This window comes from Ovis aries, chromosome 17 (assembly GCF_016772045.2).
Source record: "Ovis aries strain OAR_USU_Benz2616 breed Rambouillet chromosome 17, ARS-UI_Ramb_v3.0, whole genome shotgun sequence".
Taxonomy (NCBI): Eukaryota; Metazoa; Chordata; class Mammalia; order Artiodactyla; family Bovidae; genus Ovis; species Ovis aries.
In genome coordinates, this window is record NC_056070.1 from 41,950,610 (window position 1) to 41,964,616 (window position 14,007).

Below are 14,007 nucleotides of genomic sequence, written 5' to 3' on the forward strand. Positions count from 1 at the left end.
TAGATGGGGAAATAGTGGGAACAGTGGCTGACTTCATTTTTTTTTTGGGGGGGGGGCTCCGAAATCACTGCAGATGGTGACTGCAGCCATAAAATAAAAAGACCCTTACTCTTTGTAAGAAAAGTGACGACCAGCCTAGACAGCATATTAAAAAGCAGGGGCATTACTTTGCCGACTAAGGTCCATCTAGTCAAGGCAATGGTTTTTCCAGTAGTCATATGGATGTGAGAGTTGGACTATAAAGGAAGCTGAGCACTGAAGAATTGATGCTTTTGAACTGTGGTGTTGGAGAAGACTCTTGAGAGTCCCTTGGACTGCAAGGAGATCCAACCAGTCCATCCTAAAGGAAATCAGTCCTGAATATTCATTGGAAGGACTGATGTTGAAGCTGAAGCTCCAATACTTTGGCCACCTGATGTGAAGGGCTGACTCATTTGAAAAGACCCTGATGTTGGGAAAGATTGATGGCAGGAGGAGAAGGGGATGACAGAGGATAAGATGGTTGGATGGCATCACCTACTCAATGGACGTGAGTTTGAGTAAACTCCGGGAGTTGGTGATGGACAGGGAGGCCTGGCATGCTGCAGTCCATGGAGTCCCAAAAAGTCAGACATGACTGAGCGACTGAACTGAACTGAACTGAACTGAGACACTGAAGAAAAAAGGATCAGTGTATTGAAGACACAGCTAACGACACTATCCAATGAAACAGAGGGATAAAATATTCTGAAAAAAGGTCAATGTAGTTTAATAAAACTTCAAGTGGCCAAAAGATACCTAAATGATACCTCCAAAATAAAGAGAGGATGACAAATGTGTAAAGATATATATATATATATATATATGTAGATACATATTATAATTAATGGCAATTTACTTCAAAATTTGAGGAAAACTGTGAACTGGCATGTCAAAAAATTTCACTGAATGCAAACACAAAGATATAAAGTATAAATATCACAATGAATTGCTTAAAATCAGTGATAAAGAGTAAATGTCAAAAGTAGTTCATGAAAGAGACATTTCATAAACAGAGATGGAAGTGACAGATTTTTGGTCAGAAACAACGTAAGGGATGAGATAGTTTGGATTATTATCTCCAGCTTATCAAATATATATTAACCTAGAATTTTAAAGTATATATTTCTCAAAAAAAAGGTGAAATAAAAATTCATATGCACAGAAAATCAGAAATCATTAATTATCAGCAGATCTTCACTACAATAAATGTTAAAAAGAGAACTATAAAGAATAATAAATGATACAACATGGAATCTGTATCTACCCAAAGAAGAGTACAGGAAATGGTAACTAAGAGATAATTTTCACAACATTTGTCCTCATTTAAATATCCCTAAAAATAATGGCATAATATGGTACTTATATACAGAACTAAAATATATCACAATAACAGCACAAAGACCAGAAAAGAGAAAAATAAAGTCTATTAAAAGAAGGTTCTTATTTTATATATGAAGGACTGTATTATCCCTATGTGCTAATATGTATACTGGAAATCCTAAAGCACCACTGAGGGAACACAACAAAAAGCTGTATCTCAGAAGTCAAAAAGAGTATTTCTATATTCTAAAAATATTCTAAATATTAATAAGCATAGAAAATAAAAAAGAGAAATAAAACACATGTAACAAAAGTAAAATATATAGTAAGACAGTAAATTTAAACTCCACCATATCAATAGATATATTAAATATCTAACTGCCCTGACTAAAAACTAGAGATTATGAAGTTGAAATAAACAAGACTCAACCATATTGTGCCTATAGTGAATCTGCTTTATTTTTACTTTATTTGTTGGCCATGCTCCTCGGCTTATGGGATTAGTTTCCTGACCAGGGGTTGAACCCAGGCCCTAGGAGTGAAAGTGTGGATTCCTAACCAGTGGACTGCCAAAGAATTTCTGAAACCAATATAAATATAATGCTACAAATAATGTAAAGTATGGAAAATGTGTGCATACAGATACTAACCAAAGAAAATTAGAGTGGCTGTATTAGTGTCAGAGGCAATACATTTCAGAGCAAAAAGAAAAAAAAAAAAAAAAACATTTCCAGGATAAGAGAGGTTCAGTTCATCAAGGAACTGCTCATGCACTCAATAACAGAAATTCCAAAGACGTGAAGCAAGAACTCTTAGATGTGCAAGAAGAAATAGAAACATTCACAGTGATGGATATTTAGACACCTCATCTCAGTAACTGATAGGACAATTAAATAAGCAATAAAAATATAGACTTGAACAATTGTCAACCAACTTTAAACAGATAGATTACTACTCATTACTGCTGAGTTAAAGTCTTTTCAAGTTCACTCAGACTACTAATCATGATAGATCAAATTCTGGACCTTAAAAAATTTCTCAGTACATTTAAAAGTACTCAAGTCATACCAAAGTATCTATTCAGATCACAAAGGAATTCAATTTGAAATCAGAAACAAAAAGATATCCTAATAGCTCCCAAATATTTGCAGATAAAATAGCATACCACTAAATAACCACTGCATCAAGAAAAAATTAAAAGAGGAATTAGAGTGTTTGAATTGAATAAAAGTAAAAATGCAAGTCAAAATTTGTGAGGTGAAGTTAAAGTAGTGCTCAAAAGGAATATATAGAGCAAAATACTTCTATTACAACAAAAGAAAAATGACTTCAGATTTCAGTTCAAGAAAAATAAAGAAGGGCTAGCAAAGCCAAAAGTGGCAGAAGAAGGGGCTAAATTTAGTTTTCAGTTTCCTGGAGAAATATTAGGTAATACTGAGGTAGAGAATCATCCACTGGAAATTCAATAGAAAGGTATTGTTGTTCAGTCACCAAGTCATGTTTGACTCTTCATGCCCCATGGACTGCTGTACGCCAGGCTTCCCGGTCCTTCACCATCTCCACCATCTCCCGGAGTTTGCCCAAGGGTGGAAGGATAGGTAACAATGATTTTAAACGAACATTTACTCCATGTTAAGCAGAGTAGGAGTTTATGTGTTTATGAATGCTTTGCTCTTTGGAAAGTGAAATACCTTTCTGCTGAAAATACAACGGTGAATCTTGCATTTCAGAGTGAGAGAGATAGTGAACAAGAAAGTAAATAAGGTATTTGTAACTGGTGATGACTCTTATGAGGAAAGTACAACAGGGTAACTTAGTAGAAAGTGGCTGGTGGGTAGCTCTTCTAAATTAGATTCTGGGAAAGCATCTAATAACACGAAAACCCAAATGACAAGAAGCGCCTTTCACAGAGACCCAGGGAGAGAGTTTTCCAAGAACTCCAAAACAAGTACAGTGTGCCCTCCCGCTGAGGCTGGATCAGAGTGGGAGAGGTGACAAGTCGAGGAGACGCATGAACTCGTAGGCCATGAGAAGAACTTTGAATTTAAGCTGAATAAGATGGAAACTCACTGGAGGGTTTTGAGCAGGAGATAAATATGACATTTTATTTATATTTTTAAGATATCACTCTGGAGACCATGTATATAATGCTAGGAGAGAAGAATGACCACTTAGGTTGCTAACTCAGTCTGTTGGGTGAAAAAGGATGGTTGTTGGGTTAACATGGTAATGCTGTGGAGACAGAGTGGATTTGGAGTGAAATTGGAAGGGAGAGATGGCAGTCCTTGCTCATTTCTTGAATTTAGGAGTCAGATGCTTAAAGGGGTAAGAAAGTCAAGAACAAAGCCTCAGTTTTTAGCTTAGTTTGTATTGGTGCCATACTATGTCTCACTTATTCCTCATTGTATAAGCTTTCCAGCTAGTCATTAAAACTGTGATATTAGAGATGATGGAAGGGGCGTTAAGTTAGAGAAGAGATTTGCCAAAATAGTGGATTGAACCAAAGTTCAAATCCAAAGACTAGTCTAATTGTTTCCACATCAGAACATTTGGTAGCAATGTTCCTTTAAATTTTCCCTAGCTGCTTGGATGAGATTAAAGAATAAAGACCTACAGGGACCAGCTCAACAGTAGAGAATCTGGTACAGAAAAGCTAGAAATAACAGAAAAATCTGCCATTATGCTGCTCCATAAGTCACCAAAAACACTTGTTCATTCTACCCAACCCAGACTCTGCTTGAGAATTTCAGTTCATGAGGGACTCAGAGCAGACCATTACATTGAGCATTTTTTAAGTTGTCAGAGTCTTCCTTTCTGACTTCCTCATTGGTGCAATTACTCTCCCACAAAAGACCTCATTCTCAGCTATATCACAATCATTAAAATGTTCAAAGATTAAAAAATATATCCTAAGAGAGAATTGTTTCCTCACAAGAAACGGTTCCAGCTCCTTGAACAGTGTTTTGGAACTGGAATTGGGATAACTTCTGATTTTGAGTTGGTTGTATATTTTGCTTTCAATAGCAGGTACGCCTTTAAGAAAATTCCTTTATTTTTCTACAGAGAGTATGGGTTTAATAAATTTCTATATGCACATGACTGGAAAGCCAGTATTTCTTTCTATTGCTGAAGATTGTAAGATTATAAGAATAATAGTGGATATTTGCCACTAGACCAATTCTACACTATTAACGGTAGTTACATTGCCTTTCTATGAACTTCCTTCCATGGCCTAAAGTAAAAACAGGTAGGAAATGTGGTCGGCCAGTGCCCTCACTGGTAAGTCAAATTGGTCTGGGAAGAGCAATCATGTCAGGAGCTGTGAACTTGGCCTCTGACAAACCATCTTTGTCTTCTCATCCAGCGGGGCAGGAGCAAAGGGACAGGACAACGGTGCTGTGACTTCTGAAGCAGAAAGATGTCACCTGCAATGTGGCAATACCCGATTCAATTATTTGTGTTGTTGCTTTAGTAAGGAGCTATTTTATTTTTTTAATGTTTTTGGCAACAAGTTTTACTTATTTTGTATTTTAAAATATTTATTTATTTGGCTGTCTTAGGTCTTAGCTGCGGCATGCAGGATCTTCAGTCTTCACTGTGGTATTCGAATTCCTGATTGTGGCATGTGGGATCTTAGCTCTTTGACCAGGGGTTGAACCCAGATTCCATATACTGGTAAGTGGGGTCTTTATCATTGGAACAGTCCCAAAGTTACAATTTCTTCACTGATGGCCTTATGCATGCATGCTAAATCGCTTCAGTTGTGTTTGACTCTTTGAGACCCTATGGATCGCAGCCCACCAGGCTCCTCTGTCCATAGGATTCTCCAGGCAACAATACTGGAGTGGATTGCCATGCCCTCCTTCAAGGGATCTTCCCGATCCAGGGATCTAACCTGTGTTTCTTATGTCTCCTGCACTGGCAGACAGCTTCTTTACCACTCGCACCACCTGGAAGCCCAATTGCCTTATTAAAAGACTCAATTCATTCAGTTTTATCTTTGCAAGAAAAAGTCTCTCTGCTCTTGGGACAATAATTCCTCTAAAATATCACAACATTTTACGTAGAAAAAACAAACTCTTCATGATCTACATCCTGAAGAATCTTATGTTTACTAAAAGGAAAGATATTCAAAATATATACTGCACCCCAAAAATGTGTAGTGGCGGAGATTCCTTTGGCATAAGTAAATTCCTCTGTAGGTTAAGATTGCGATGTCTTCAGATGCTACTTTAAAAGGAGTTTTCAGGCTGCAGCTGAACTTCCCTTTCATTATCCCTATTAATTTAAGGAAAATGTAGCACAAAGGAACATTACAATGATTTGTGATTCTTTGTGGTAACTGTTGAGTAGAAAAAAATCAGTAAATGAATGAGTTAAGCCCATAGCCATTAATGAGAAACTGTAATTTGGTCTCATGAAATATAAATTATTTTCTAAAATAAAGGCAAGGATACTAAACCTATAAAGAAATGCCAGTCAAAGATGTAGATGATTTATGTAATGTGGTATTTGGAGAAATGTTCCTAATGTCATCTATTTAGAAACAACCTTCATGCCTGGTGATAGGAAATTAATTGTGCAAATGTATTCATTCATAAGCCCTTAAAATAACATTTTTACAGACCAGTGATATAAGGAAATGTTCATGTTATAAGCTGACATGATACAACCTGCAATGTAACATAGATTATTCCTATGTTAAGCCAAGTACTCTTATGTACCTTAGAACCTTATATCATGTAATTGTCACCACCCTGAGAAAGAGTTGCTGTTATTATAATTTTCCTGGTGTGATAAGAGCAGGAAGAGTAAATAAATTTCCAACTAACACATAATAGGTGACAGAAGACACTTAATTGAACTGGGTGCCTCTGCCTGCAAAGCTCATGTCCTTAATCACATCTCGCTCCCCTTTCTTTAGCATTGTCACAAATATTCAGTGTAACCAGCTTCAGGGTGACTGGATTTCATTTTTATTGTTTACTGCTTTCATACTAATATGAAGGAATCAAAACACAATGTGATTCCATTCACAAACTTTAATAACAAGATATCCGCTGTAATTCTGATGGGCATAGAAATGTGCAGTCCTTGTATCTTGTTAACGAAAGAAATTTGGGGTTTACACAACTCTTCTGTTTCGGTGACCACAATACCACAGTATGTAAAGGTGCATTGAACCTTTAAGTTGTGAATTCCTACACTGTGCCTTTACTTATTTAGTCGTGTTTTTGGTGCTCACTAATTAATTAAAGCAGAATATTCAATGTGCATTAAGTTCACATATTGTTGGCATAAGCATCTTAGAGGATGCTAACTTTGCCTCTTTCTTTGTGTGACCATTTTCAGCTCATCTGGTTCATCCCAGGTGTCACCTGATATAGGGATTCCCTTTTTTCTGATGTTTCACTATTGTGACTACCTACAGGAAACCACAAACTGCTGATTTTCTTCCCTCCTTACTGGCCACCTCTTCCCAATCTTCTTCACTGGTTCCTCCTCAGATCCTCAATTCTACACATGGGAGTGCCCAAGACTCAACACTTAGACCTCTTTGTTAGTTACTTTATTCATTCCTATGCCTTCCAATGCAATCTTGTGGCCAATGATTCCCAAATTTTACATCTCAACAAAAGTATATCCAAGTGCTCACTGGCAGTCTCATTTGTAGGTCTAAGTATTTCAGACATCTATGATCAAAGTAATTCTTGATTTTCCATTCTAGCTAATAAAAAGAAATCAAGCAATGAAATAAATAATAATCTGGTTTAAAGAACCTACTCTTGCTTCTTCTCTTGTTCAGTCTCAGTACATAGTATCAGCATTCAGCTAGTAGCTAAGCTTGTATCCTCACATATGTATCCCCACATCCTTGAGGTTTTCCTTCAGGGTCTATGCCTAGTTTCATCCTGTCTCACATCACTCTCAGGCATTGTAGTTTACCCATCGTAGTTTACCCCGACTCTTTGTATAACTTCTAACTGAGCTGCTTGCTTTTGCTCACACCCCTTTGCATCCACTGTCAGACTTACTGAATTCTTAAAACCAGCTTAAACATTCACCTGCTTGATGACCATGTAACAGTTACTTAATTTCGGCATCCAAGTGTCTTCATTTGTTAAATAGGAAAAACAATATAACTTGCCTCAGGGATGTGGTTTGAGGATGGTATATTTGGGGCTTCCCAGGTGGCACAGTGGTAAAGAATCTGCCTATCAATGGAGGAGATGCAAGAGATGTGGTTTTGATCCCTGGATGGGGAAGATCCCCTCGAATAGGAAATGGCAATCTGCTCCAATATTCTTGCCTGGAAAATTCTATAGACAGAGGAGCCTGGTATGCTACAGTCCGTGGGGTTGCAAAGAGTCAGATCACCAAGCAACTGAGCACACACACACAATATATTTGAGATAAAATGCTTTGCAAAGATGGCACACAGCAAGCATTCATTAGTGGTTAGTGATTATTATTTTTTAGCCAATTTTAGTATGACTTTTGATGGGGTTACATCCCTATAAAACCATTCTAAGTTGAAAATACAAGTCAAAGATGCTTTTAATACATTTGACCTACCAAATGTCATAGTGTAGCCCAGCACCCCTTAAACATGCTCAGAACACTTACATTAGCCTACGGGTTGGGTAAAATAATCTAAACCAAAGACTATTCTATAATGAAGTGTTGAATATCTCATGTAATTGATTGGCGACTGTATTGGAAGTGAAAAACAGAATGTTTCTGTACAGAATGGTTGTAAGTGTCTGAATCTGTTGTGTGTCTTCCTGATGGCTGCTTGGCTGGCAGCTGCCACTGCCCAGGATCAGGAGAGAAGACCATATTGTATATGGCTAGCCCAGGAAAAGATCAAAGCTCATATTCTTGTTTCTATAGTATATGTATTGCTCTCACAACATGGTAAATTAAAAAAAAAAAAAAAAGACAAAAACAAAACATGAGTTGAACCATTGTAAGTCAGAGACCTTCTATACATAAATTCCGTCATGTCACTTCCTTGTTCCAATTTTTTTGTTGACACCCATCACGCTTGAGTAAAATCCAAAGATCTTAACGTGACCCCAAGCCCTAAAAATCTTGACCACTGGCACACCAGACCCCATTTCTAACTGCTGTCTCTGAGCTCACTGTGTTCAAGCCACTGTGTTACTAGAATTCCCCAAATTTTCTAAGCTCTTTGAGCCTCACTTCACACACACCGGATACCACTGCTTGCCACTCTTCACCCAGATCTTTGCCAAACTTTCTTGCTGCATTTATATTTTTGCTCAAATTTCATCCAGATTTCAAAGGTAACATGCATTCTCTGAATACTCTCTCAACAGCAACACCCTGAATACTCGCCATCTGAAGAGGTAAAGATTTTGCTTGATTTTGCTTCATGGACTCATCACCACTTCATATATATATATATATTCATTTGTTTATTTCCAGTTCTCCTTAAAAGAGAGGAATATACATGAAATAAAGACTTATTTCATCAATATTTTTCTGCAACTCCATGTTTCCAGCACTGGGATAGGCCTTAGTATTTATAACTGTGCAATAAATATGTATAGGGGTTGACTACATAAAATGTTCTATAATTGCCTCTTTTAATATAAATTTATTTATTTTAATTGGAGGTTAATTACTTTACAATATTGTATTGGTTTTGCCATACATCAACATGTGCATCTCCTCCAGTATCTGTCTGCAATGCAGGAGACCCTGGTTCCTTTTCTGGGTTGGAAAGATCGCTGGAGAAGGGATAGGCTACCCTCTCCAGTATTCTTGGGCTTCCCTTGTGGCTCAGCTGGTAAAGAATCCACCTGCAATGCAGGAGACCTGGGTTCAATTCCTGGGTTGGGAAGATCCCCTGGAGAAGGGACCGGCTACCCACTCCAGTATTCTGGCCTGGAGAATTCCATGGACTGTATAGTCCATGGGGTCGCAAAGACTTGGACACGACTGAGTGACTTGCACTCCCCCAGTAAATATCATCCCTATTTTCATTGCTTGATGAATGATGAACAAGCCTAATAAATATTTGTGAGGGAGAATTATTAGTGAATGAATGAACATAATACAGTCAGAAGAGAATTTCCGTGTAATTAGAGAAGACATAGTTAGCTGCACAGCCTTACATGTTAAAACCCAAACAATTCATCTACAGGAAATTAAAACAATCATTTTATTTTTTTTTTCAGGTTGTCATTTCTGGTAAACATTTTGTTCCTTCTGACTGATTAAATTCAGGTTAGATACTACAAATATGAATGTGTAGTTGCATAGTAGAAATAGCTTCCAGTATCTTTCACACCTAAGAACAGATCCAATAATTAAAAGTCAATAAATGCATGAAAGTGAAAGGTGAAAGTGAAGTCGCTCAATCGTGTCCGACTCTTAGCGACCCCATGGACTGCAGCCTACCAGGCTCCTCCGTCCATTGGATTTTCCAGGCAAGAGTACTGGAGTGGGGTGCCATTGCCTTCTCCAAATGTATATTTTGAGTTGCCATTGATAAAAACTCAGTAAGCTCAATTCAACATGCAAGAGTCTCCTTGACTTTTAAAATGAGTGAGTTTTTTCATTGATTATATTGTGGCCTAAATTCTGAATTCCAATGGCAAAGGTAATAATGTTTGAAAGAACAGACAGAGGCCACGGGGTTGCAGACAGGAGCAGCATGGCAGTATCTTCATTAGTCTAACCCTCTGAAGGTGCACAAGCTGGAATCCAGATTTCTGGGAGAAATATCAATAACCTCAGGTATGCAGATGACACCACCCTTATGGCAGAAAGTGAAGAAGAACTAAAGAGTCTCTTGATGCAAGAGAAAGAGGAGAGTGAAAAAGTTGGCTTAAAGCTCAACATTCAGAAAACAAAGATCATGGCATCCAGTCCCATCACTTCATGGCAAATAGATGGGAAAAGAGTGTCAGACTTTATTTTTTGGTGCTCCAAAATCACTGCAGATGGTGACTGCAGCCATGAAATTAAGACACTCTTCTGAAGGAAAGTTATGACCAACCTAGACAGCATATTAAAAAGCAGAGACATTACTTTGCCAACAAAGGTGTGTCTAGCCAAGGTGATGGTTTTTCCAGTTATCATGTATGGATGTGAGAGTTGGACTGTGAAGAAAGCTGAGAGCCGAAGAATTGATGCTTTTTTTTTTTTTTTTTGTCTTTATGAAGTTTTTATTTTAAAGATGAAATTTATTTCAAAAGTTCTTATATAAACCAATCATGAATAACCTTTTATAATGAACTTCTCAAATCTTTTTACTATCTATCTTTCTGTCTCAGCTGGTAAAGAATACGCCTGCATTGTGGGAGACCTGGGTTTGATGCCTGGGTTGCGAAGATCCCCTGGAGAAGGGAATCTTCTCCAGTATTTCTGGCCTGGAGAATTCCACTCCAGTATTTCTGGCCTGGAGAATTCCATGCGACTGTATAGTCCATGGCGTCACAAAGAGTCAGACAGGACTGAGCGACTTTGACTTTCTTCTTGGGATAGCATTGTTATAATAGTATTACATTTCCTTTTTTATTCAAATGAACTGTTTTCAAGATTAATGATTATTAGCAAATCTTGATGCAAGATAAACATGATACTATAAAATTACCATTTCCTATCAACTATCTAAAGTAAAAAAGTATTTGGTACTAAGTGTTCTTATGTTCAAATTCAAAAGTAATTTTTAGTCCCAAGGGAACTTGGTACTCCAAGACTTAAATTTTAATGATATTTACATAATATATATATTTATATTTTTAATCACTAAGTTCCTCCTCATCACTGAAGTATGTGCTTTTCTTTATCCTTGGGCGTCTTGAATCATCTGTTGTTGAAGGACCTCCTGAACTGGGTTTCCATTTTTTTGTTCTTCTTCAATTTTGGCTTGCTGGAAAGCTATGGCCTGACTGAGGCTGTCAAGAGCAGGATCTTCCCCTTCATCTTCACTTTCTTCTACTTCTTCAATTTCTTCTTCTGGCTCAGGAATTTTCTTTTTTTTCTTTTTCTCTTTCTTCTTTGGAGGTTCACGTTCTCCAAGCATATTTTTGGGACAGGCATAACTTAAGTGTCCACTTTCCCCACATTCATAACACTTAGATTTATCAAAGTAGTTTCGTCTTCGGATGAACTCAGCTGCTCTTCCATTGTCAATAGCAATGCTTGCTTTTATCACTCTACCAAATAACTGTTTGTTGTTTATTGCCCTGGTACAGTTTTGTGCAGAGTCTTTATCCAAAAATAGAATAAATGCAACCCCTTTACTCCTCCTGGTATCTTTATCTTTCATTATAGTAACCTTTACAACTTTGCCATACTTGGAAAATATCCGATATAAGTCATTGTTGGTCAGGGAAAAGGGCAGATTGGATACATACACTGTGCTTTTACTTGGGGCCAATCCACCACTCATTTCTTCAAGTGGGGCGGGCCCGGGGGGGAGGGCCAGAAGAGCGCGAGCCCTCAGCTCACTTGGGGCTCAACCCCGACCGTACGTCGCTCCTTCCAGCTGCTTCTGCATCACGGGTCCCGGGAGGGGTCGGGCACAGGAGACGAGAAGCGAATTGATGCTTTTGAACTGTGGTGTTGGAGAAGACTCTTCAGAGTCCCTTGGGCTGCAAGAAGATCCAACCAGTCCATCCTAAAGGAGATCAGTCCTGAGTGTTCATTGGAAGGACTGATGTTTAAGCTGAAACCCCAGTACTTTGGCCCCCTGATGTGAAGAACTGACTCATTGGAAAAGACCCTGATGCTGAGAAAGATTGAAGGCGGGAGTAGAAGGGTACAACAAAGGATGAAACGGTTGGATGGCATCACCGCTTCAATGGATGTAAGTTTGGGTGAACTCCAGGAGTTGGTGATGGACAGGGAAGCCTGATGTGCTGCAGCCCATGGGGTCGCAAAGAGTCGGACATGACTGAGCGACTGAACTAAAAGTGCTTACGCTTTAAAATATTTCTTAATATAGGATTTTTCCAAGATCTTCCTGAGGAGTGGTTAGGAATACATTTTGTTTGAAATTCTTTCGACAAAACTACCTTGAAAAAAATAGCAGAAAGTATCTCTTCAAGAAATTAATTGAGATATTTTTACTACTGAAAGGGAAGGTGCAAAGATTCATCTGATCTTTTTTAAGACGAAAGAGGAAAACTCTATTGAGAAGAGTTGTTTCAGTCTGCTCTGGTTACACAAAAACATATTTCAGGGTAAACAAAAACACCATTTGGGAAGCCCCCACACAGGTGATTTTCTGACCTGAACAGGAAAGTGAGGCCCTGACTCTAACCACACTAAAGGCAGCTTATTACATACAGGGATCAGGAAGTTCAGGTTCTGACACCTCCTAGCTCCTGAAATATGGGCATGTATTTTTAATGGCTCTTTATCAATCACATTTATCATCATGACACCTATCTAAGACAACCGCTCTAAAGAAAAAATTAATGTCACCTTTGTTCCAGAACACCACACTCTGGGGAGCAGGAACATGGCCTTTGCTGATGCGTGGCTGCTAAATGAGATACTCCTGTTGGCTGGAATATAAATTGGTACAGCCACTATAGAGAACAGTATGGAGGTTCCTTAAAAAAAAATTAAATGTATAGCTGCCATATTATCCTGCAGGATCACTCCTGGGCATATATCTGGAGAAACTCTAGTCCAGAAAAAATACCATGCACCCCGATGCTTACAGCAGCACTACTTATAATAGCCAAGACATGGGAATGATCAAAATGTCCATCAACAGAGGAATGAATAAAGAGGCTTTAGTACATATATATAATGTAATATTACTCAGCCATAAAAAACAATGAAATAATGCCATTTGTAGCTACATGAAAGGACCTAGAGATTACTGTAAACCAGAGAGAGAAAGACAAATAACATACAATATTGTTTACATGTGGAATCAAAGCAAAAGAGATAAAAATGAACATATTTAAGAAACAGAAATAGATCCCTACATAGAAAACAAATTTATGGTTACTAAAGAGGAAAGGGGAAAAAAAGGAAAAGTTAGGAGTTTGGGATTAACATGCACACTAACATATATACATATAATAGATTAAAAAACAAGGACCCACTGTACGGCATGGGGAGCTACATTCAATATTCCGTAATAACCTATAGGAAAAGAAGCTGAAAAAAGACATATATGTGTGTGTAATTGAATCACTGTGCTGTACACTTGAAGCTAACGCAATATTGTAGGTCAACTATATCTTAAATATATATATAATTTAAAATAAATTTTTAAAAATAAAAAATATAAGAGTATAAGGAAGAGAGAGCTTCCTGAAGCTGATGTGCAGGAGAAAACTGGTTCCAGAACTGGTGCCACACCTGAGACTTTTCTGGTGTTTTCCAGCTCCCAAGGTCTGCAGGGCATGGTCTCCTCTGCTTGAAAGGCTCTTCCTCCGTTACTTTCTCTCTGTGCCCCCACCTCCCACTTATTTGTCCTCTAGGTCTCAGCTTTCCCGTCATCTTCCCAAGGAGGCCCATGCCACCCCACTCAGACTGGAAAGGCCCACCTCATTCTCAGGGAACATTCTTTGCTTCACAACTCAGCTTTTCCTGTGATTATTGCACAAAATCTCTCACCCATCACACTAGTAATTCTAAAAGGGCAAGGACTGGTGCGTTTTCTTC

At 38.1% G+C, this 14,007-nt stretch overlaps 1 protein-coding gene across 1 annotated transcript; it reads right to left on the reverse strand.

The window, feature by feature from the left end:
• Window positions 1-8,768: 8,768 nt before the first annotated feature.
• On the reverse strand, window positions 8,769-11,917 carry LOC101108423 (zinc finger CCHC-type and RNA-binding motif-containing protein 1). Its single transcript, XM_004017286.6, has one exon. The coding sequence runs from the start codon at window positions 11,768-11,770 to the stop codon at window positions 11,162-11,164; it is 609 nt and encodes a 202-aa protein (XP_004017335.2). The 5' UTR covers window positions 11,771-11,917; the 3' UTR covers window positions 8,769-11,161.
• Window positions 11,918-14,007: the final 2,090 nt, after the last annotated feature.